This window comes from Malaclemys terrapin, chromosome 4, assembly GCF_027887155.1.
Source record: "Malaclemys terrapin pileata isolate rMalTer1 chromosome 4, rMalTer1.hap1, whole genome shotgun sequence".
NCBI lineage: Eukaryota > Metazoa > Chordata > Testudines > Emydidae > Malaclemys > Malaclemys terrapin.
The window spans coordinates 80,754,477-80,780,659 of NC_071508.1; the positions used below are offsets into that span (position 1 = coordinate 80,754,477).

General features: G+C 46.4%; 1 protein-coding gene across 1 annotated transcript in view; it reads left to right on the forward strand.

Annotated features, from left to right (window-relative positions):
• Positions 1-772: 772 nt before the first annotated feature.
• The window catches only part of CREB3L1 (cAMP responsive element binding protein 3 like 1), a 67,150-nt gene continuing 41,739 nt past the window's right edge, over positions 773-26,183 (forward strand). The window contains exon 1 of the mRNA XM_054027979.1: positions 773-1,350. Coding sequence (XP_053883954.1) covers positions 1,243-1,350 — 108 coding nt within the window. The 5' untranslated portion in view covers positions 773-1,242. The remainder of the gene's footprint in view (positions 1,351-26,183) is intronic.

Here is a 26,183-nt window from a genome sequence, read left to right on the forward strand (position 1 = left end):
TGTGGGCATGCCTGCCGGGGCTTGGGGCTTCTTGAACTTCTGAAGATTGTTGTAAGCAGCACAAAAAGTCAGTAAGTTTGGCCACCCCTGTTCTAGGTACTGAAGGGAATACCTAGAACATAGGGTGCTGGGAATTCACTAGGTGGCACTCTTTCTTCTAAGTCAGTAGTGTACCGACACCATACAATGGTAGGGAACATTGTGCTGTAGCAAGTGGTGTAACTCAGTAGGGGGTGATCTTCCCTGGGAGTACTGAGTGCAGTGCTGCAGATATGTGTCTTTGGTATGATACAGAAGACTATGGTTCTGATCACATGTGGTCATTAAGAATCCCATGTCAATTCTTGTAAGAGTCATCAGGATGTCAGGAGAAATTCTAGAATGTGCAGGGGACACACATTCACTTAGGGCAGCTGCAAAATGCTGAGCGACCAGCCCTGGCCTGTCTGCCACCCCTGCCTGTAATGGTCTTTCACAGCATTCTCCCTCTTACATCTCCCCACTTTGTCTCTTCTGTCTGCGGCTGCCCCCGGGGCTGCATGGGGCCCGATGACTGTACAGATCTGCCGTGAGCTCTGTTCCCTGCCCTTGGCAGTGCCCATGGCTCTGGGTTGCGAACATTTTCCTTAGCTCTGAGCTGTCAGTGGAAGAGCAAGGGAGGAGCAATGCATTGCGCCGGTGCTTCCTTAAGAGGCTGTTCCAGGAGGGGAGTTATGCCTCTCACCGTCTTTAATATTCATGAGCTGGAGGGCGTGATGTTCAGGCCGGCCAGGCGGCTGAGCCAGGGGATCCTCTGCGGAGTGTGAAAGTGACAGCTGGGCAGAGGGGAGTCCCGGAGGAGTACACCGCCCCTCCTTGCTCCTGCACAGCCCCAGGCTGCAGCCCGGGCCCCTGCACGCTCCCGCGGGGTTCGGATCCTGCCCAGCCCCAGGCGCTGCACCCAACCTTTCCTCCCGGTCCCCCGTCCTCAGCCGCCGCGGGGCCCCCGGCTGCCTCCGCCGCCCCGGGGAGCCCCTCTGCCCCCGTGCCCTATGGATTGCAGCCGTCCCGTGGGAGGAGGTGCCATGCCCTGTGGGTGCCCGGGGCCCTGCCATCGGCTGCGCCGGGCAGCGCTGGAGTAACCCCCCGAGCCTTGGATTGGTGGAGGGAGCGAGGGACGCCCGGGATCCGGCCCGCCGCGCTGGCGGGAAGGCGGCTCTGCCCCTCACCTAACCCTGCTCCGGCGGGGCGCTGCCCGGCACCATGGACAGTATCCTGGAGCCCTTCCCCTCCGAGCGCCTCTTCCCCGGAGGCGGCTCCGGCTTCCTGGACCTGGGCGACCTGAACGAAGCGGATTTCCTCAGCAATGTGGTAAGAGAGCTGGGGGTGGGCGGGGGCTGCTTGGGCTCGTCCTGGGGTGCCTCGGGCTCTCCTCCAAACGGCGCCTACTCGTGCCGGGCCACGGCCGCTGCTTGGGGAATTCCTGCCTGTCCGCCGGGCAGGGAAGCGTGAGCCTGGGCAGCGCAGCGCCCGTTTCCCTGAACCTGTCTCCAGCACTGAGCGCCCCAAGGCCAATGCTCCCCATGGCTCTACAAAGCTCAGCCGGCCTGAGGCCCCTCTCACTGAGAGTCCCCTACAGCTGTACCCTCTCCCCCCCCCACACACAAACACTTCTGCGACCTCCTCTAGGGATCAGCCTCCCCTTTGGCAAGACTGATGCCAGTTTTTTAAACCATGTCTAATGGGAATTCCACAGCGGGTCCTGGCACTTTGTTCCATTGCTTAACTAACTCTTCCCACTCTAACGGTACTGGAGACACTAAAGTTAGGGGGCAGCAGGCCCTTCTGTTGGAAACCTCTACTTTCCCTTGCGAACAGCTTTTGTAAAATGACATTTTGGGGGTGAAACATCTGTTGCTTGGCTAACACAGTTGTGACTTACTTTGGGGTGGGGAGGGGAGTGAACTAGAGGAAAATCAATTCAGCTGATTCCAAGTATGTAAAAACAGTGTATTCGCCTTTAAGAAAATTGTCCAGACTTTGTGCACTCAGGTAACTCACATGTACAGTTGGTCCATTTTAAAACTTCAAACTAGGATGTTGTTCCAAATGAGGAATATGAGTTTTGTGTTTGTGAGCAAATTTAGCTTTGAACTAGTATGAATATTGCTGTCCCTCTGCCAACCAGTAGACAACATCTGGGGCTTTTCAGGTCACCTTCCCAGTGGAGGATAAATCAGTGACACAGAATTTGGGTATATTCTAAGTGTAACTTGTTTTATTTACACATACATCAGTCCTGGAACAGAGATGGTCACAAGCAGCATGCAGCTAATCCCTTCTTTCAATAATCTCACCTCAAGTTCCCCCCCCCCCTTCAAGGATGCACCTCTGTCTCCGATTGGAGTAAATTCTTGAGGCAAAGGGTATGTCTACATAGCAGTCAGTGGGTGACTGCAGAACGTGTAGACATGTCTGAGCTAGCTTTGATGTAGCTAGCTCAGTCAGTAGCAGTGAATCCCAGCAGCAAGGGCTGTACAACCTCTCCCAGGACTCTGGTGACACATTCAAGTGGCTAGCCTGTACTGCTGCAACTTCACAGTACATTATTTGAGCTAATTAGATCAAATCTAGCACCGCTATGTTTACATGTGCAGAAGTCACACTTCTAATTGCAGTGTAGACTTACCCATAAGTAGAGAGCAAAACTTCTACTTCTTGCACTGCTCCCCCCTACTGAGGAACTTTGCATGGCAAAACTAACACACACAGCAGGTCTTCTCCAGACTGAACATTTGCTCATACCCTAAGGCCTGTTCTACATACTTTTGAAAGTTTGACTGGTGTAGCTATTTCAGTTATGGGTATGATTATTTTTCAAGAAATAGTAATACTGGTAAAAGCCCTAGTGTGGATGTAGTTATACTAGTATAAAAGTGCCTTACAGCAAATTAGCTTATTCTTATATAAAAATAATCTATACCATTATATGCACTCTTATGTCTCTATAACTTGAACCGCACTAGGGGAGTTGTATAAATTAGACAAGGCCTAAGAAAAATAACTTGGAAGACTGTATATACCAACCCCACCCAGTGATACTTGCCATGACACTATATTTAAAAATGTATACTGCAGTATGTTACTTTCCTGACTGATTAAATTCCATTTCTGCTCTAACAGTGACTGCAAAACTGGCATGAAAGGTCTCCATGTTCATTATTTCTCAGTGACTCTAGATTTATTGCGCTCAGTTGACAAGTAAAAGCTTTTTTTTCTTTCGCACCACAAACTCCCCTGGGGATCTGAGACTCTTTGGCTTGGTCTACACTACCCCCCCCAATTCGAACTAAGGTACGCAACTTCAGCTACGTGAATAACGTAGCTGAAGTCGAAGTACCTTAGTTCGAACTTACCTTGGTCCACACGCGGCAGGCAGGCTCCCCCGTCGACTCCGCGGTACTCCTCTCGCCGAGCTGGAGTACCGCAGTCGACGGCGAGCACTTCCGGGTTCGACTTATCGCGTCCAGACTAGACGCGATAAGTCGAACCCAGAACTTCGATTTCCAGCCGTCGAACTACCTGGTAAGTGTAGCCAAGGCCTTGGTTCTTGTGCATGATCAACAATAAAGATTTTGTAATCTTAATTCAGATAACAAATCTGTTGATGATACTGGAGCCTGAATGTACTGTAATCCAATTCACCGTCCGTATAGTGGCTCTGCAGGGATAACAGCCAGAAAAAGGAGTAAAGATGAACTTTAGTGTAAATCCAGCAAATCTTACTGTGATAATGATGGGAAGGGGATTTGTTAAGTAAGGAGGTCTTATTTTTACATAATCGCTTTTCAATGTATTGCACTTAAAATAAAAGCGCTGTGGTTGCATGATAATTCTTTAAACCATCAATGATTTCACTTCAGAGCGAGACGAGATTCAACATGGAGACCCTTCCATGTATTGTTCAGCAAATGTAGTTTCCTCTAAAGAGGTTGGACACTGTTAGAATATTGTGTTCACCATCAACCCCTTCCTGAAACAGTAACCTTCCTTAGTTAATCGTCTTGTCACTTAAGTAGTAGTTTATAACTCCTTTATTCTAAGGATGTTACAAGCTGAAATAATGGGATCATAGGTCTAGGTGCATCTTGGAATTAATAAATTAATGTGATTGAAAGGGGATGCTTGAAAGAGAACAGTGTTATTGATTGGAATATGACTGATATCTAGTTTAAAAAGCATAAACAGGGCTGGGCTTAATCGGTGCTTGGATGGGTGAACTCCAAGGGGAAAGGTGTCTATGGAAAATGCTCTTTTTGTTCACCAAGATGAGTGTATTACTAATGACAGCAAAAACAGATTCTCCTTCAGCTTGCTAGGTCACCTACTGCTTTTGAACACAGAGGAGTTTGTTCAGTGTTTTCACTGGAAATGACTGTTTATTAATAAAGCTAATCCTTCATGTGATGTTTGCTCATTGAATTAACCTTTCTGAATTCTGCACTGTCCACACCAGGCTTTGGCGTTTTTCATTATTCTTGTCAGAATACGCGTACTCACTCCTTGGTTTTATCAGAGCAATGACTCAGAGAGCTCTCACTCTCTCTCAGCCCTCCTCAGTATCAAGCTTCTCAGCTCTATGATTCCAAGACTGGGCCTTCAGGCTCCAGCACCCCATTTCTCACTCTGTGCTTTTCAATGTGTTCAGACTTCTGGTGAGACTTCTCCCCCTTTCAGGAAGCATGCACCCAGTAAGCATTTGTTTTTAAAAGGCTGCCTTGTGACAGAATACAGAGTCGGAGGGCAGCATGGAACAGCCAAGCCAAGACAATCTGTATTGGCAGAAGCAACTGCCCCAATATTCAGGGCCAGCTCTAGGTTTTTTGCCGCCTCAAGCAAAAAAAATTTTGGCTCCCCCGTCCCAGCCCTGGTCTCCTCGCCGCACCCCCCTGCTGCCCCAGCCCTGGGCTCCCGCCCCCACCTCTTGCTGCCCCAGCCCTGGGCTCTCTCCCCCCACCACACCCTCCTTCCGCCGCAGCCCTGGGTCACTGGTAACTCGCTCCCACGGCAGGTCATTCAGCAGGAATTTTAGACATGCACAGAACACAGAAAGGATTGGTTCCCATATGGTTATGGAACTGCAGTAAAGTGGAACAATTTTCAGCTGGTGTGATTGGAGGATATCTGGATGCATATTATAAGACTGTCCTACATAAATGAGGAAAAGTTGAGGTGCCTTTATTATTCTTTTGTTCCACTCTTTCTTTCTATGGGGAATTTGCCAATGCAATATCACTGTCTTCCCTTTAAACAAACAAAAAAGGCAATGTCTGTTGAAAATAGCAATTCCAGTCCTAATAACCACTGGGAAGCATTTCTTGCTCAATTTTATCCTACTTTTTCTACAGCAAGTTACAATGAATCAGTATATTTGATTTGGGAGAAATGAAGTAACAGCTGCTCAAACTGAGCTTGAGCACTCCTGAATTTTGAGGTGTTCAAATCTGGAAGGCAGGTGCTGGGGGGGGGGGGGGGGGGGCTGTGGCTCCGCGGGGAAGCACTGCAGCATGTATGCAGCAGTGTATCTGGCGCTGCGCGGAGCCAGATATGCTGGTCTGAGTGGCACGGTAAGGGGGCTGGGGGGTTGGAGAAGGGGTAGGGAGTTCCAGGGGGGGGCAGTCAAGGGACAGGGAGCGGGGGGGGGGGGGGGGTTGGATGGGGCATAGGTTTGTGGGGGCAGTCAGGGACAGGGAGAAGGAGGGGTTAGATGGGTCAGGGGTTTGGGGGGGGGGCAGTCAGGGGACAGGCAGTGGTTGGATAGGCATGGGAGTCCCAGGGGTTTGTCAGGGGACAGGTAGGTGGTGGGGTCCTAGGGCGGAAGTTGCGGGGGTCTCAGGAGGGGGCAGTTGGGGGCAAGGAGAAAGGAGGCTTAGATAGGGGGTGGGGTCCCAAGGGGCAGTTGGGGCAGGGGTCCCAGGAGGGGGCAATCAGGGGACAAGGAGCAGCGGCGCTTAGATAAGGGGTGGGGTCCTGGGGGGCAGTTAGGGGCAGGAGTGATCAGGGGACAGGGGGGGTTGGATGGGTTGGGGTTTCTGTGGGGGGCAGTTGGAGGGAATGGATGGTGGCAGGGTGGGGCTACCCTCCCTCCCTGTGGAGTGTCCTATTTTTTGAATGTTAAAATATGGTATCCCTACTCACAGCTCAGCTCTCCATTCACAGCAGGCTGCAGCATGAGGTCTCAGCTACCTCATTCCCTCCCCCTCTTTCCTGTTGGTAGTGGTCAAGGGAATGCTGGGAAATGTAGTTCTTTCCCTGCTCCAGGGCTGTCTCTATAAGCAGGGAGCTAACCAAGGAACTACAGCTCCCAGGCCCCCCTGTTGGTTCTCAGCTCCCATGCTGGATCTCTGCCGTTCCTGCAAATGGGCTGCCCCAAGCACGTGCTTGCTTTGCTGGTGCCTAGAGCCGCCCCTGCCAATATGCCATGCTCCCCTGCAATTTCCTTTGGTCTCTCTCACTGTGTGGGCATGAATAGGCTGCAATCAGAGGTGTGATTGCAGAATATGTGGACATACCAGAGCTAGTTTTAATCTAGCTAGCTTGGGTACCAATAGTAGTGACACTGCAGCAGCATGGATTTCAGCATGGACTAGCTTCTGAGTAAGTACCCAGGGACTTGGGCAGGCTTATATAGCCCACATTGCAGCCCATATTGCTGTTGGTACCCAAACTTGCAAGACTAAAGATAGCATGGGTGTGTTTACTCATGCTGCAATCACACACTTCAATTGCATACTCTGTATCTGCACCCACATGCTAAAAATCCAGTCGGTTCACATCTCAGGTTCCTTGTGTCCAGCCACACTGTATTCATGTTTCAGCTTCCTTGGTTGCCACTTATTAAAATTCGTGTTTGATTATTGAGGGTTCCATTGTCTACCCATATGCAGACAGACTTTGATAGTGCATCCACACACCAGCCTCCTGCTGGCTGTGCAGGGCTCTGCAGAGTCCTGCCTCAGTTTCCCTTTCACCCAGGCTCCTCAATAACTCCACCAAAGCTTGTGTCCAATAACATCACCCCTTCTTGTTGTCTTGTTATTAACATACAACAAAATCTCTTCTACCCAAGTCTTACACAGAGCACAGCCCCTCTTCCCTGGAATCTGTCTGTCTTCAAGTTTCCAAGCTGGGCACAGCATCTGAGCCTTTCCCAGGCTGTGCTTAGCCTCGCTCCTCAACCCAGCCTCTTCTGAACATCCACTTTCAGGCCTTCTTACCTGGAACCTACCCCTTCTCTTTATGTCTGGAGGAAATCTCAGGCCTTTCAACCTGGAGTTATTCTACATGCTTACAGTTTCCAAGGTCCTCCAGGCCCAAAACCCTTCCCCCAGTCAAGGATCTCCTGCAGGAGCCTCCTGCTCTCTGCTGTGGCTTCTACCATAGCTTCTTTTAGCAGTACCCTTACCTCCCTGAGCTGAGAGAGTTTCAGTGGATAACCTTCCTTCCCCTGTTCCTGTCTTCCCCTTCATAAGATCCAGGCACCAGCCTTTAAACCCAACTGGGCAGCTAGTAATCAGTCATAGGTGCACTGTACCCGCTGCTCCCTCTAAAAGGAGCCAGTCGGTCTGTGGTAATGCGTTACAATATGAACTCTTACTGTGTGACAGCCCGCACTATTTGATAAATAATATGATATAATGGAATGAGAAAAGTTACATGTGTTTCTGGACTGTTTCTTGAGGGACATCATGTAAACTGGTTCTATTTTTTACTATTTTTATGTTCACACTGCTATTTTCTATATCTTTAGTGTGGTGTCTTTTGTGTTACTGCATATATGTCTTGAAATCAGATAATGTGGGCCACCAAAAATGAGCTAATTAGTAAATTGTATGTAGAAAACAGAGCTATGCTAAGGACAGTGCCAACAGAAACTGGAAAGGGTCTTTGCTAACAAAAGTAAATATAGTCTGTTCCTTGGGGGTGAAATTTACCCCTGTACAAGGCCAGTGCAAGGCCTATGTACCATAAGTTCCTCTTTTATGCCCTATTTTGAGGCGTTAACTAGTGCATAGGCCTTGTTCTGCCCTAGGCACGGGGTGAGTTTCATCCTGTATGAGCCCCATTCTTTCCTCCCTTGCCCCCCACAGCTGGACCTAAAGGCTTAGCTAGGAATTCTCATCAATTTCCATGTCTCTTGTTGGATTCCAGAGATTTAAATTTCATTGGATTTTGGAGGTGCATGTTTTGTTCCTCAGCCCTGAGGCTGGAGGAGTTCTGTGCCCCCACCGATTATTGGGGGTGCCCCTGCTTGTCCCCCTTTCTGCACGCCCCTGATACCAGACATTATGAGAGGTACACAATGGTCTCTGGGGCTGAAGCCAGTCATGGACACTTCTGAAAGTGTCATAGCTTCCTATTCCTCAAGCTAGTAAACTTAATTTGTAACATTCTTATAATTACATGTCTTTAGCTTTTTAGTCTGTTTTGGAGTGGTGAGAGCATTGAGCAGGTCAATAAAAATATATGATTTTTATCCTGCTTAGAATTGGGCTTGTCAAGAAATAGTTCTGTGACCCCACTAGAGATGTAGTAGATATGGAGAGACATTGGCTGAAGGAATGCATTTTAATAAAAACGTTCCCAGATTTTCCTTGTTTTCCTGATTTTCCTCTGGCTCAGTCACTTTGCTCCTCCAGCTCCTCTTTTTGGACATTCCCTTGCAGCTGATCCAGAGACGTCTGAGAAGCATCAATGGAATAGGGCAGTTAACCCAGTGCTGGCAGCCCTCAATGGAACACAATAGTACAGTTCCTTATATGATCAGAAATCAAAAGGAAGAAAGTAAAAACACTTCCTCCACTGTTGATATTTTCTAAGATATTTATATGGCCCCAGTTACTGTAGTCTCTGAGTACCTCACAATCTTTAATGTATTTATCCTCACAATACCTGTGTGAGGTAGGGAAATGCTATTGTTCCCATTTTACAGATGGGGTGAGTGGCACAGAGAGGCTAACCGACTTGCCCATGGTCACTTAGGAAGTCTATGGCCATATAGGGAATTGCACCCAGGTCTTGCAAGTTCTGGGCTTGTTACCCACTCTCTCTAGGGTGCCCCACCTTTACCCTTCTGTGGGCTCAAGGGGTAACCAAGTTAATTTAGGCATCCCTACCCTTTCCCAGTTCCTAGGGCTCCAAGTGAAAGGCATTGACCAATACCCATTTCCTAGGGCTCAGGGCCACCCATACTCAGTTCCTAGGACTCAGGACATATTCTTCTGAGGGTTTTCAGGGCCTTTTGTCAGTGAACGTGCCTTACCCAGTAATATTCTTAACCTCTATTTGTTAACAGTTACCAAAACAGAATGCACATGCTAAGCATACAGTGCTCACCACTGCCAGTAAGGCAAACAAAGTTTTCCTGGTGGCCGATCAGGTCATCTGGAGCTCCTCCAGCTTCTGCCTGATATGGTTGGCAGGGGGTTGAGGTCTGGCAGCTCTGATCCCGGGCTGTGTCCTGGAGGTAGGTTCCAAAGAACTTCCTTTTGGACCCCAATTTATATAGTGAAACTTGAGTCCTGCTTAGCTATACCTTAACCAATCATTTTAAGCTAAAGTACTACAAAATAATTCTTTGACCAATCCTAACATATTGCAAAACAATTCTTTAACCAATCATACTCCACCCCCTTAGTTGATTTAGATCTTGCAAAATTAGTTATGCGACCAAAACAATCAAAGAACCATACAGAAACCATACAGATAAACAATAGAAAAGTAGGGACAATGAAGGCAAAACAATAAAGAAGTATAGATTTCACAATCACAACTGTTGATAAAAGGTGACAAAGAGTCCTGTGGCACCTTATAGACTAACAGAAGTATTGGAGCATAAACTTTTGTGGGTGAATGTCCACTTTGTCAGACACATGCATCTGATGAAGTGGGTATTCACCCACAAAAGTTTTTGCTCCAATACTTCTGTTAGTCTATAAGGTGCCACAGGACTCTTTGTCACTTTTTACAGATCCAGACTAACACGGCTCCCACTCTGATACTTAACTGTTGATAAGTGATTCCTTGCCAGCCAGAATGCTATCAAACAAAGTTTTCTTAAGATATTTAAAGATCTGTTTCTTTATCTGGTGATGGTGGGTACTAGTAGGACAGGAGCATCTTCTTAACAGCCCAGTATTTCATTGTTTTAATGTAATTTAGATGGAATGTGAGGATGTGACTTTCTGTCTTTTAGATCATGGCTGCTGCTGTCCTAATGTGGCTGCAGAAAAAGGCCTCAGACTTTACAGGCTAGCAGTCTAACCACCAGACTATCATTCTCCTCTGTGGCATAAGGTACCTCCTGAGCCTACAACAATGTCACTTTGTAGCCTTAAACTGAAAATCAACATTTATTTTTTGGCAGTGGGGAGATATGACCTTTTTTTGGAAGGTCTCATCATCTGTTGAGTGGTGGTGGGTTGTGTATATGTCAAGGCTCCTTCCCCACTCTGAACTTTAGGGTACAGATGTGGGGACCTGCATGAAAACTTCTAAGCTTAACTACCAGCCTAGATCTGGTTGCTGCCACCACTCCCAATGTGCTAATTCCCTTCCCTGGGTAACCTTGAGAGACTCTTCACCAATTCCCTGGTGAATACAGATCCAACCCCCTTGGATCTAAAAACAAGGAAAAATCAATCAGGTTCTTTAAAAGAAGGCTTTTAATTAAAGAAAAAGGTAAAAATCATCTCTGTAAAATCAGGATGGAAAATAACTTTATAGGGTAATCAAACTTAAAGAGCCCAGAGAAACCCCCTCTAGCCTTAGGTTCAAAGTTACAGCAAACAGAGGTAAACACCCTAGTAAAAGGTACATTTACAAGTTGAGAAAACAAAGATAAAACTAACATGCCGTGCCTGGCTGTTCTTACAAGTTTGAAATATGAGAGACATGTTCAGAAAGATTTGGAGAACATGGATTGATGTCTGGTCCCTTCTTAGTCCCAAGAGCGAACTCCCCCAAAAAACAAAGAGCACAAATCAAAAGCCTTCCCCCCACCAAGATTTGAAAGTATCTTGTCCCCTTATTGGTCTTTTGGGTCAGGTGTCAGCCAGGTTATCTGAGCTTCTTAACCCTTTACAGGTAAAAGGATTTTGGAGTCTCTGGCCAGGAGGGATTTTATAGTATTGTACACAGGAGGGCTGTTACCCTTTGCTTTATAGTTATGACAGTATACGTAACACATTTTGAAGGAAACGAAGAACTCTCTGTCAGGAACACTTGAGAAACATCATCCTGGAAACAGCATACTCTCCTACTAGACAACTTCTGGCATGTGGGCTGGGATCAGCTGGACAGTCTCATCCCAGCCACCATCCTCATGTCCTGAGGAGATCCCTGTAATCATGGTGGCATGCCACAGTTAATGGTTATGGTAGTGCCTGACTGCTGCTGTTCAGAGGCAGACAAGAAGAGAGGGCCTTGGGCCATATCTGCAGAGAGCTAGACATCAGAAAAAGGAATAAAAGAGAGAGACAGAAACGGGCATCTGAGTGGGGAGAAACAGGAAGGGATTATGTGAAAATGTTTGCAAAGTAAATATATTAAGCAACGAGCAGAGGGTGGAAGCTTCCTGTTACATGTGTGCTGAAGTCACTGGTTACACAGGCCAATCCAGAAGCGCACGTAAGCAGCAGCAATTGTGAATCAGAAACTGCAAGATAGTAGCTCTGCAGATGTTGGGGAAGGTGTCTAAATTACTGTGCCTAGAAATGCACTTTGGACAGATCTGTCAGAAAATTGCTGTCTCCTGAGACATGCCCAGCAGTCAGTGCTGCTGGCAGTTTTGATGGAGGCAGGAGGACCTTGCTGTAATAGATCAGATGAGAGCATCAGAATATGGAAAACCTCCCAGATTGTAAATCAACTCATTTTACCCCCACCCCCAAGAGTCCTGCTAGGAACATGGCTTGATTCACTTAGATTCAATGGATGATTCATCTTCTGGGAAACATATGTGAGGGATTCTTGCCCCCTTCCTTTCTTCAGTAGATGAAAGCCTGGTTGCTAAATAGCAAGATAAGCCACTGATGCTGGTCTGTCTTCACTACACACACCACATGTCCGAAGGAAGGAAGTAAATCACATGCTTCAAATGCCTATTTTCCTTTTTGATTCTCAGCTTCCATTGTCATGGTGCTTGGGGTTTTCCCCCTCAGGCTCTGGCCTTGGTGCTGAATACACCTGAAGGCTGGTCTTTGGTGCAAGCTCAGATTGCTGTTTTGGTGGTGGGGAGAGGGGATGCTGAGGGAATACTATCTGGTGGGTAAGAAAATACCCAACCAGCATTTTTACAGATAATTGATAGGTCAGGATACTTGATTATCCTTGGGGGAATTTCAGAGTTTAATGGTGCCCATGGGTAGGAGACACCTTCAGGTTCTCAGGCATGCTAGGACACCTGAATTATTATTTTATTTATTTGTATTACCATAGTACCTAGGAGCCCTGGGCATGGACCAGGCTCCCATTGTGCTAGGTGCTGTACAAACACAGAGCAAAAATACAGTCCCTGTTCCAGGGAATTTACAATCTAACTATAAGTCAAAAGTCAACATGGATACATACAGACCAATAGAGGAGTACTAGTAAACAATACAGCCCAGTATTGTCTCATGAAGGTCTCTGCACAGCAACAGCTATTGTCAAATTTTATGTGGGCATCACAGCAAAGAAAAGTTTTGAGGAGGGATTTGAAGGTGAATAATAAGGTAGAGTCTGAGATGTTTGCAGGGATTGCCTCTGAAGCATGCGGGCAGCATGGATGAAAGCTCCAAGGTGCTTGTTTGAAAATTTAACAAGTGAGGAGTAGAGGCTGGCATCATGGGCCCATCAGAGGTATGCGTCAACACTGGATAGTGAATGAGAGAAGATAGGTAGGGTGGGGATTGACTGTGAAGGCCCTTGGCAGTGAATACAAGCAGCTTATGTTTGAAGAAATAAGAAGGGGAGAGCTAGTGGAGGGATTCAAAGAAATAGATGACATACTCATGAATAGTGAGTGGGTTCTAAATACCCATAGGTATTGTAGTGTTATACACAGACACTAGGTTGGTTACAATATCTATTTACCGTGGTGTACCTTGGTTGTACTCTGAAAGACTGGAACAGGATCCATTTCTAGTAGCAGATTGGTGTCAGTGACTGGAAAAAGGAATAATGAATGGATTTCTCTCCAAAACAGGCTCTTAAAGTGGAGTCCTGGGGAGAGTGACTTTATGATAACAGTCCATCCTTGGCTATAAATCTTCCCCTATGAATCATGTGTTGTCTCTGAGAAGGGTATAACTCTAGGCTCCACGTGATCACTTCATGTTTCCAAACCATCTCTTTGTATGTAGGGAATCCTTATAATACCAGTGGAGATGAGGGAATTTAATTTCATCTATGAAGTTGGTCTCAGGGTAACAGCATGACAGGTTTCCCCTCACAGCCAGGTGGTGAAGATTGTGTTTTGGTCTAAAGGTGATTGTAATTCTTCTCAAGATTTATTTATTTTGGTGCAACTTAGAAAATAGATTATTCCAGTTATTAAAATCTGTGCATTCTGCACACACTACTTGGATTGCAACAACTCAGGCCCACTAGCTGACTCTACTATTGGAAAGTTCACTTCAGGAACTAAGATGGAACTAAAAAAAACACCCTGATTATACTGTTTGCTGTTGTGATGATGTGGAGGAACAGATAGCTGATGGGAGGAAAGCTCATTTCCAACTGTGATCTCTGTTCTAATAAGCTAAGGAGGGTCATATCTAGTCATTCCTTGGATAGCAGACTTTCTAGGAAAACCCAGGCACTGCAAGAAGTGGCGATGAGGACTCACTAGTAGCCCTCCTTCCTTGAGAGATAGCACTGGGTTAGTTCCCAAGCACTGCAGTGGAGGCACCATCTTTTCGATCAGAGGTAAAATGGAGGTTCTGGATACCTGCTGCCATTAAAGATCCCATGGCACTTTTTGTAGGAGTCAGGGTTGTTAGTCTTGGTCTCCAGGCCAAATTCAGTCTTGGGTAATTATATTGTACCAACCTAAACTCCCACTGCAGTTTCAATTAAACACGATCTTCTTCTTAGCTCACTGATCTAAATTTTTGGATAATGTTTGTACATGTTATTTACTATTAACATTAATAATATGTAGTTTTTCTGTGTGCAGTTAAACAGCCGCTGCTTCCTACCCCAGAGGTGAAGTGACTCATATATATATATGTGTGTGTTGTTTATATGCACTTTGATATTCCTTGGGTGAATGGTACAGAAACTATATATGATTTGTTTTAGGCTTGTGTGATGGAAGAGAGCTGGTGACTCTCAAGATCTCCTTTTTTGTTCCTTCCTGTATGGGAAGCTCAGATAAGGCTTTGTAAAAATAGGACTGAATGGTTAGGTGCTTTCTTGGCTTAGTATGTTTATCATTGCATGGTTTGTATTTGCTCTCAGAGCAGGAAAAGCTAGAGCAGGGAGTGGGAACCTTAGTGCAATGCCAGAATAGGAGGTGACTGCAGGTATGCACTGAAAGGCAGGCTGTGTGTTTCAATCCAGTTGCTTTCCATGTACCCACCATGCAATGTTTACAACTGTCTAGTTATTCCTGGCTGCTCTAGAAAACAAGCTTCCGTTTCTCTCCTGCTGCAAAGAGGAAGAGTTTGAAATGTGCTTTCTCCCATTCATGATGTTCATGAACCCATCTGACTATCCCCTCTCCTTTTTTCTTTATGGTCTCCCGTATTTCCTTACCCGCTCTCTCCTTTTTTCTCCTGCCTCCTTTTCTCACCCTTTCTGTTGCTAAATCTCTCATTATCTTTCTGCCTTCATAATCCTCTGGACTTTTTCTGGCCTGGTCAGTGTCAAAGTGAAAAGGTGCTTGAAGTAGGTCTTCTCTCCACACCAGACAAGGTCACATGGAGGGTTTGAATGCATGTACTATGATACACACTGTCCAGTAACCTCTCCCTGTTCATCTCTCTCTCTGGGCTGTGATGAACCCTTTGTCCTTCTAAGGTTGCATGAGTCACACTATCTCAAACAGTGATGACACTTGTATTAGCTAAGCCTGACTTAAATTTGGTCTTTTTCCTAGAATAAATAGAAAGTAACACCTTTAGTTTGATGATCAAGCTCCTGTTCAACAGGAGTGTTATCGTTCACTTGGTGGCAGAGGCAGCACTATACATGCATTTTGTATCAGTTATGAGGTATATTACATAGGAGGGAGGTGGCTAGGACATTCTTTTTTGGTGCTTATAGATAAGTTGTCAGGGTTTCTTCTGTAGTGTGAGCTTCCTTACTCTGATGCCCAGTGGAATTCTATCAGGGTGAGCTTCCTCACTGCAGTGCCTACTAGAAATCTAGCAGGATACATTTACTCACTTGGTACCCACTGGAATTCATTTCTAGCAGGATAAGCTTCCTCGCTGCAATGCTGCTGGAATTCTTGCAGGGTGAGCTTCCTACCTATGTCCACATGTCCCCACCAGCCAATATGCAGAGAGTCCTTGATCCTCCTCCTGGCTTTCCACTGTTAGTGATACTCCCTTTCTTAGTATTGAAAGAAATATTGTATGGAGAGTTTGAGTGCACATACTATGACACATGAAAAAGGCTGTTCTGAGGCATGAGCAGAGCTGAATAAAGAAGAGGTCAATGTTTGTGGGTGCATTTCATTGTTAGTTAAGTTTTGCATGTCAGAATGGCTTAATGTAGAATCTAGGTGGTAAATTAATGGCAGCCAAAGGAGAGAGGGAGGGAGGACGGGCAAGTGCTTTTGGCTGAGCTGACAGCTGCCCCAGGGAAGGAACTGAAAGACAGGCAGTTTAGTTGAAGGGAAATTAGCTATGACATTTTTAAAGAATGTTGATGGAACACTTTTTTTCAAAGCCTTTTTCAGTGTCTCTATCTCAGAGTTCTTGGCATAGTAATGAGATAATCTCTGAACTCTCTCTGTTGTTTCCATGCTAATATGGTGACATGGGAGTTGGTGAGGTGCTGTGAAACCACAAATATTTACTTGCCAATTGAGCTGAGCTGGTAAAGGTCAGTGGTCCTGTGAATGGGTCATTAGCCCAGGGAGTTAGGAAAGCTGTGTTCTATTCCCAGCTCTGTTAGTTACTTGGTGTGTGATCTTGGGTAGGTTAATTGAGGAGGATGATACTTATTCATATTTGTGCAGTGCTTTGCAATCTATGGATGAAATGGGCTATATAACTGTGGTTGGTTTCTGCCAGGTGCATAAGATTCTTCAGGCTGTATTTCATGTTCCTGTCCAAGTAATACCTTGATATTACTACTTGATTCTTGTGAACAGTACCAAGTTAGTGTCATCTGCATATTTAATTCACATGCTGTTGCCACCAGCAGCCTTTTGGGCTAACTACTCCCTGCACTATCCCAGGGACACCTCTCCCTGCCTCCATTTATCCCTGGCTTACACACCTATAGCCAATGTCAGCTCACCTAATGGTGCTCCCATGCAACTCAATTTGAGTTAATTTTACAGATAAGACTTTGGGAAGTCCATCACTGTATCATAGACTTTACTTCTACAGCACTCTGTATGAAGGACCTCATCCAAAGCCTATTGTAGTCAGTGAAGTTTTTGCATTGGCTTCAGTGAATCAGGCACTGAATGAATACAGCTGAACTGAAGGAGTCATAAAGTCCTTATTCCATACCTTTGAACTCTATAGGTCTGATTCTGATCTCAGATACACCAAGTAAATCTAGAGTAACTTTACCGAAGTCAGTCCAGATTTACTCAGATAGCTTCAGGATTTACACAAGTGTAACAATGCTGTGTTGCTACTCTTGCTTTCTATATTCCAAACTGAAAATAAAAAGATTTGTTCCTTATGAACCCAATGGAGGAACTGAAGTGGGATTCACAAGAGGACCTAGACACTGCAACACTGATCATCATGGAACCTAACTTTTAGGCACCTAGAAAATCACAGGAACACTGATTCACAAAGCCAAGTTAGGCACCTAGGCTCAGTATACAATGAATGAGGGGAGAGAGATGCCTTAGAATGAGATGCAGAAAAGTCAGCATCCTAACTGGGGAGCCATCTAAGCTACCCAGTGGGAGATATCGACAACATACAGTGTCCTAAGCTCTGCCCTTCTCAGAGATAAGATATCTCTGTTTAGTAATCCACAAATGGGAAGCCACTTGGTGTCAGGAAGCTTAAGCGCCTGAGGCGTTTCTTGCAGAAATGAGTTAGGGATGTGGGAGATGCAGGTTCAATTTCCCCCTCTGCCAGAAAGTGACAGAGAATTTGAACAGGTGTCTCCCACCTCTTATGGGAGTGCTATAACCAGGGAGCTATTGGGTAGACTGATGTGGGTTTCCCTCAGTCTCTCTGTGGAAGTTGTTCCATGGTAGGTAAATAATGAAAGAGAGGTAGGAGCTGGAGAACTGGGCCCTGGAGTCTTCCACCTGCCAGGTGGGTGCCTTAACACGGGACTACAGAGTCATTCTCATCTTTCTCTGGCCCAGTGACTGTTCTGCTGTGGATAAATACTTAAATAGTCATTGGGCCTCCTGTGAGATGGGAGACCCCTGTTCAAATCTGTCTCCTCCGCTAGCTGGGGGTGGGGGAGAGAACTGAACCTGGATTTCCCACATCCAAGGCAGGTGTTCTAACCACTGGGCTAAAAGTAATGCTGTGGGAGGGGTACCTTTTTCAATCAGACTTTGAGTGGGACCTAATTCATTAGGTGGCCTCTGAGCACACCTACTGAATCTGGCCCTGCACATGACATAGGTGGACAAATGCCTGTCTTCCCCCAGTTTGCAAATTGTCCTGGGGCTTAGGCAAGAGATAGGCATCCAAACGCCTAGAGGGAGGCAGCAGTGTGCATGCTCAGAGGTAGATACATAGGTATTGAGGGAACTTGTACCCTGAAAATGTAGGTGCCGAGTGAGTTTAGGAGCCTACAGGATTTGGTAGGAGTCTTATGGATTGCAGTGGAGCCAAAACTGGGACTTAGGTGCCTAAGTACCTTTTGTGAAGCTGGGCTTGAGTCCCTGTCCCTACTCCATCCCCAAGAGAACAAACAGACTCTGTGTCAAAACTTAACCCCTTCCTGTGCTTTGCAACTCAATAACACAACATAAACCTCTATCAAAGCTTACTCCCTAGGCATGGCTGTCCCTAGGATTGCTCCCTGGGCAAAGTTCCTTCTGTCCCCAAAAGACGCTCCCACCTCCATTATATACAGGAAGGATTTAACACGCTGCACCTGTCCCAGTGAGCCAGCAGAACTTCAGCCGCTTTATGCAGGATACTAACACCTGCTAACTGGGGGCACAATAGAAGATCCCTATTGCTCTTACAGTCCCCAAAGCTGCTTATTGCACATGGATGCATTGTCTTGTAGATGTTTAGAGATTTTTTCCTTAAATAGTAAGCTGTTGTTTCCTTTGTGTTTAAAGTTAGATTTTCTGGATGGTGTTAGCACGGATTGCTCCTTTGTCCATTTTTTAAGAATAGTATCATATTTGTTTTTTCCAGTCCTTTGGCACCTGTCCTGTTCATGAGTTCAGTATATTTATCAGTATTTATTAGCAAATTCCCTTATGATACCCCCCAGGCCTGCCAAACTGTACACATTTTAGTTTTTCCAAGTAGTCCCTTTACCTACTTTTTATAAACCTGGTAGAATTGTTGCCCCCTTTCACTTATCCTGAGTGCCAGAAGGTGGTCTGAAGAGCTTATGGGTGTATCAGATGGCACCATTGATACCGTTATGCACAAAGAAGGGTCTGATTTAACAGTATTTTAACTGTTAATTTTAATATGACCCAGAGTAGTGCCTAAAGGCCCCAAACTGAGATTGAAGCTTCACGGTGCTAGGTACTGTACAAATACATAGTAAGAGACAGTCCCTTCTCTAAAAAACTTACAGTTTAAATAGACGAGTGGGACAGGAAGAGGTACTGAGAGGTGAAGTGCTTTGAACAAGATCACGCAGCTGGCCAGTGACAGAGCTGCAGATAGAACCCAATTCTCCTATGCCCTGTCAGCTGTACGGGGCTGCCTTTCAATGAATAATGTGATAATTATAGTTAAATATATGATCAATATTTTTATGCACCATCTCTTGAGGATACATTATTTTTCTGAGAGAAGAGGAAGGAGAAAAAGGGCAAGAGAGGAGGAGAATATGGGAAGAAAGAGGGAAAATAGAGAGAACATAGAAGAAAGAGAGAAGAGGAGGTGGCAGAGGTAGCTATTTATTCAGCACATTCTTCAGCCATCTGGACCTGTTGGCCTGGCTCCAGTTGGACAGGCTCACAGGTTTATCCATAGCATGATGTAATCTCCACTGTCCAGCTTTGATTTTTTTCCTGCTCTGGATAGCCTCTTAGCTGGCGCATGTCTGGTGTGGGCACTTTGATTTCCTGTTGCTATTTGTGGAGTTCTCCTGGCTGGTCCTCAGTAGTTGCTGGTGTGTTTTGCATTTCTGCAAACTGAGAAACTGCACACCATTTTGCTGACAGCTTTGTCACCTTGGGAGCAGATCCTTGGACAAAGTGTGTGCTGGCTTGAACAACACCTTGGCTTGGAAGTAGGCTGATCCCTCTGGATAATGTTTGGAACGTTGTTGCTTGGCCCTGGAGGAGGTCTCCCTTAAGCACCAGCAAAGATAGTGACTGTTGAGAATCTTGCATTCCATTCAAGTTCTGCAGCTTGTGGACTTCCCCTGTTGGTATGAGGCACAATTTACTTGATCTAACACTCCAGTGGAAGTGAAGGAAAAGGCAATGTGTGATCTCAGTCACTAATTCTAGTATGCTGGGGCCCAATAATCATAAAGCCATCGCTGCTGTGGAAATCAGCCAGGCTTGTAGGGGGTGGTGGAAAAGGGGGAAGGCTGGATTAATGCATTGTTTGATACTGCCCACTGTGCTAAATGTTCATCCTACCCTGTCTGGGAGAAGCTATCTGTGGTGAGCTGCTAGCATCAGGGCCATCAGCCCTCAAGCCCCCTCATTTGGTACCACTCTCTGTATACACTATATCACAGAGTAACGTGGTGGTTAATTTTCATTCATTTGCGGAAGTGTGGTCCAGTGGATAGGTCCTAAGTCTGGGTTTTCATCTTGACTTTGCCACTGACTATGTGTAACCTGGGGCAAATCATTTCTCTTCTCTGTGCTGCAGTTTCCTACTCTTCAAAGTGCTTTGAGATCTTTAAGTGAAAAGGCCCATCTAGATGCACAGTGTTATTTCTGTTTTGCGTAAATTCAAGGAGAAGCAAATAGTACAGGGTTTATCCCTGTATCCTGAAGAAATGGAGCAACACCCAGAGGCATGGGCATAGATGAGCTTGTAGATGCTCTGGGCTTGAAGAAAAGCTTTCCTTCACAGAGTAACATAGCTGCAATCCATTGCCCGGCCCTGCCATGCTTATGCTACAGTCCTGCTCAAGGACATGTTGATCTCAGCTCTGATTCAAGAGATGTAGACAGCATTGGGGTGAATCAACAAGCAACAGTTTGACGACAGCACATTATGACTTCTTACCCATGATTCCTTCTCCTGGCCATGTGCTTTATTCTTGCTTTCTCCAGGGATTCAGGGCTGGGGTTGTTGAGTACATGGCTGGTTCAGCCTCTGTTGAGTGACATTTTGTCTAGCATGGATTCCACTGGCTGATTAAGATGCCACATTGACTGACTGTGCTTAGAGGGAGCAGTGCCTTGCTCTCGTTGCTGGATAATGTGCTGAAGGTGGTCCTGTGCAGGAGGGTCAGGCATGTTCTGCCTGGAGGCAGGGACTGATCCTTGCTGAGCAAGAGAGTTGCTGAGGAAAGATGACAGCCTCTGGTGAAAATCGAGCACCTCTCCTGGGAGTGGGCCAAGGATTTTGAGTCATTGCTTTGTCTGGTGGCAACAGAGATAGTTTCATGCCTGGGCTCTTTTATGTCTGGGACAGAGAGAGAAAACTACCCCTTGCCACTCAGAGGGCCACCAGAAACAGAAATAATAATAATTAATAATAATTAATAGAGAGATTCACAAACTCACTGCTGCTCCATAAATGAAACCCGAGGAAAACTCAAACTCTGCAAAAACTAGAGAGGAAAGAATTGGTGAGAATGAAAGCCAAAGCCTGCATGTCAGCTGCAGTGTGGGGAGCTCCTTCCAGCTGGCCCCAGTTCAAAGGAACAGTTTTTATTGTCCAAGAGCATTTCCAAAACTCCATTCAAACCCTACAGAAAATTAACCCAAGATGCAGGGTGAGATTTATCACCAATTAATGAGGGTAGGACACCAGAATTAGACAGAGAGAGAGGAAAGAGGCATGGAGGGAGGGAAAGACGTGTGTACCCTGTTTGAGAGGCTGAGAAGGAAGAATAAGGAACAAAGCAGGGGAGAATCAGGCCCCAAAGATTTAAATTAAGAGTGATCACATCAGAAGAATTCTTACAGAATAGTGAATGGGTGCCATGAACCTCCAGATGAGATCCTGGAGTCACAAACTCATATACTGGAGCACAAACTTGACAAGTTGTGAAATTTAATAAATGAAAAGAGTTTCATACTTAGGAAAAGCCATCTGCTCTTTGGGGGCCAGAAGGGGAATATTTTGTTGGTCGTGCCTTTTTCCTGCAGATTAATTATGGATTTGTCTGTCTCCTTTGGCACAAAACCATCCCAGACACACCGGGCCTGTCACTGCTTCCAGTTCTGCATGGCTATATAACTATTTAACTATGTACTATCTGAAAGAATGTTGGAAAGCCAAACCACTGGGGACTTTGCCTTAATTTTCCAGGGTTCAAATAATCTTGTTACCTCTGCATTTTCCACGTCACTGTTGACCATTTCACACCAAACTTTCTTGTTTTCCCAGAGGAGTTGCTTGCTTCCATCTGTGATCTATTTATCTTAAAATCTGAATACAAGTAATATAATAATTAACCTTTAAACTCAATGGTAAAATTTACCTAAATGGCTAAATCCTACTGTCACTGAAATAAATGTCAAAACTCCCATTAACTTTAATGGGAGGAAGATTGTATCTATAGTTAGCAAAATAATCAGCTAGGATATAGGTATCCACCAAGCTGTTGCATTGATTAAGATGGGACTTGATTATGATCTTTAGGTAGCTACCTGAGGAGAAGATCTCTGATAGAAGAATCTCTTTAATACCACAGACAAAGGCATAACGAGATTAAATGGCTGGAAGCTAAGGCTAGGCAACTTCAGGCTAGAAATAATGCATAATTTTTAAATGAGGGTGATTCACCATTGGAACTATTTACCCAGGGACTTCGTGAATTTTCCATAACTGGAAGTCTTTTAAAATAAAGATTAGACGTTTTCCCAAAATATATGCAGTAGCTCAACTACAAGTAATGGGCTGAATGAAATTCTATGGTCTATGTTATGCAGGAGGTCAGACTAGATCAGTGGTCCCCAAACTTTTTACCTCGTGCCCCCCCTTACCTCTGTCCATGCCCTGCCCCTTAAGCCACAGCTGGGAGCTGGGGCTGGGAGCGGGGCCATGTTTGGGGCCAGAGGCCAAGGCTGGGGCCAGAGCCAAGGGCTGGGGCCACAGCGGGGGGTGGGTTGGGGACTGGGAGTGGGGTGGGAACCGTGGCCAGGGGCTGAGGATGGGGGCTGGGCTGGGGCTGCAGCCGAGCCAGGGTTGGGGCCTGAAGCTGAGTCCGGGGCTGGGAGTCGAGCCATTGCCAGGCCAGCTGCCGGGTCCACTAGGGTTGCCAACCTCCCTGGATTGACCGGAAATCTACTGGAATTGGCAGCAATCTCCCAGTGACTATTAAAAGCAATCCAGGAGATTTTAATAGGCTGCTAAAAGTCCAGTTGGCAGGGCTAAAACAGTCTCCCTACCCAGCTCCACATGGCTCCCAGGAAGCAGCATCATGTCCCTCCGGCTCCTAGGTGCAGGGGTGGCCACAGGGTCTCAGCACGCTTCTGTGGCCCTGAGCGCCAACTCCGCATCTCCCATTGGCTGAGAACCATGGCTAATGGGAGCTGCCGGGGCAGTGCCTGCAGACAGGGGCCGCACGCAAAGCCACCTGGCCGCCCCTGAGCCTAGGAGCTGGAGGACGGTCACTTCCGGGAGCCGCCCAAGGTAAGTACTGCCTGGCTGGAGCCTGCACCCCTCACCCCATCCCACACCCCAACGCCCTGCCCCAGCCCTGAGACCCCTCCTGTACCCAAACTCCCTCCCAGAGTCTGCACCCTGCACCCTCTCCCACACCCCTGCCACAACCCTGAGTCCGCTCCTGCACCCCAAATCCCTCATCCCCAGCCCCACCGCAGAGCCTGCACCCCCAGCAGGATCCCTCCTCCCCTTTCATACCCCAACCCCCTGCCCCAGCCTGGAGCTCCCTCCCAATGCCTCGGCCCCACTCCTCCAGCCCAGAGCCCTCACCCCCTCCTGCACCCCAACCTCCTGCCCCAGCCCATGAAAGTGAGTGAGGGTGGGTGAGAGTGAGCAACGGAGGAAGGGGGAATGGACTGTGCAGGGAGCAGGGCCTCAGAGAAGGGGTAGGGCAGGGGTGTGGCCTTGGGGAAGGGGCAGGGCAAAGGTGTTCGGGTTTATGTGATTAGAAAGTTGGCAATCCTAGGGGCTGTGGCTGGTTGTGGAGCCACAGCTGGGCTGGGAGCCAGGGGCCGACAACTGGGTCTGCAGCCAGGTGCGGCGCCATGGCTGGGCCAGGAGCCCAGGGCTGTGGCCAGGGGACAGGGCTTGGAGTCGAGCCGCAGGCAGGAGTCGGGGCGGAGCAGAGCTAGAGGCAGAGCAGGGCTGGATGGTGCTCTCTCCCCGCCCACCCCCCCGAGTGTTCCTCCATGCCTCCCTAGGTTTGGGGACCACTGGACTAGATTATCATAATTGTCCTTTCTGGCCTTAAAATCTACAAAATTATCAGTTGTATCCTATTGTAATTTGCAAACATGCCTGGGATAAAACCCTGAAATCTACAGGTTTCTGCAGACTCTTTGCAGTTGGAATACATGTGCCTGACTTGGAACGTTCAGGGGTGGGTCTTTGGGGATTTGCCATTGTCAAAGGAAAATGTAATATTTATTCCCAGGAAAGTGCATGGGTCTCCGCTTTCAGATGAATGACCTCCTTTTGTTTCTTTTTGCTAGTTAGGGATATAAGGAGACCTTGCTGGGAAGGAACTTAGGACATAGCTGCTGTGCCCTGTCAAGTCCACCTTCTTGGGGATAATAATAGCGAGAGATATAATGCCTGGGGGTGAGGGGAGAAAGTGGTGGGAAGGCGTTGACCCATGCTGCCTTGGCACCTCAACCTTGATATTTTATTATGCAGCCAATGCAACAGGACTCTCTCCAGCTGAACAGAGGGACTAGCGCCCCTGATCTGAGGGGAACAATGCTTTTTTCACAGAACTATGAATTTCCCCTATCCTCCTGCTGCCACCAGTTAGCACCACAGCCTTGCTTGTGGGTGAGAATGGAATTAGCCTTGGGGTTAGCCCCCCTCATGCCCCAACAGTGAACAGCAACCTGACATAGAGGGCCCATCACCTTGCTGTGGCTAAGAAGGATATTAACTTTGTCCTGCTTTCTCCAGACTCTCACGTCTCCAGCTCTGATGCTGAGGTGAAAATGATACCCTCAAAGTACAAGTTAAAGTTAAATTTCCTATCTGTTTTTCAGGGCACAGACTTTCCATTGGGTTACTGGCAGCAGGTCAGAAATCTGCATTCCAAGCCAAGTCACTTTGAAAACAGCCCATGCCCAGAAGCATGAACACTGCAGAGCTAGAGACACATTTACCTCCCGCTCCAGCCTCACAGAGAGCTCCCCCCTTGCCGTGATGCTTGTGCATATCACAGCCTTAAAGCCATAAACAATTTAGCACCTGGTGAGACCCTATTCAATCTGTTAGTTACATAAAGGTGCTGGGGGCAGCTCCCTCTCAGTATGCCCATTGAAGAGTTTTCCAGCAGCATGGCTTGACTTCTCTCGCAATTTTGGGTGAAAGCCTCTCAGCTGCGAATCACAAGTTCTCTCCTTTCTGGTCCAGACCTTCTTGGTCTGGGGTTGCCCTTCATGAAGGATCAGGGTTCAAAGCCACCAACAGTGTGTGGTGTTAACGCCTGAGCTTTCTGAACTGAATAGCATAGTGCTGTCTTCCACCTCAAAAGCCTGCTTCCTCCATTGCTCTTCTGGGACCTACCCTGGGGCAGGATAGGGATTGTTTCTGATTCACTCCTTGGGTATTGAGAGAAACGGGTTGAATGAGAAAATTGAATCTAATGATAAAGGAAAAACAAATTTTCCACCCAAAACAGTTTCCCAGTATCTCCCAGTCCTGTGTTCTTACTGTATTGTGTCCCTCCTTCCCCACACTGTGTGGAACAACAGGCTCATAGGAACATGCGAGTTGCTGTACCAGATAAGATCAATGGTCCACCTACTCCAGAAGCCTAGCTTCAGTATCAGCCAGTACCAAATGCTTCAGAGGAAGATGCAAAAAGTGACAATTATGGAATAAGCTGTTCATAAGGGAAGTTTCTTCCTACCGCATCAACTAGTGGTTGGTTAATGTGCAGAAGCAGAAAGCTGTATATCTTTTTATCTTATTTTTAATATTACTTAATGTAACTGTGGATGTTCTCGTTATCCATATAAATGTCTAATCCTCTGAACCCTATTAAGATCTTGGCTCCATTGATATATTGTGGCAGTTAGTTCCACATGCTATTTTTCACTGAGTAAAAAGTAATTCCTTTTATTTGTTTAAAATTTGTTGTCTTTCAGTTTCCTTCAATGTCTCCACCTACATGAATTATAATAAAAAGTGAATAGGAGATCCTGATTTACCTTTATTAGAACATCCATTATTTTGTACACCTCTAACATATCATCTCTTGTGTCTTCTCTAAGCAGTCCCAATCTTTTCAATCTCTCCTCATATGAAACTCTCTCCAGGCCTCTAATCACTTATATGTCTACACTGTATCTGGACTCTTTTTATTCTGCCCTAGCCTTTTGGGGACAGGGTGGCAAAAACTGAACACAATATTTCAGATGACCCCCTACAATTGATTCAGAACCTGGAATATTATTATTCTCAGTATTATTGCCCATCCTTTACCTCATGTATCCTAACATTTTGATTGCTGCT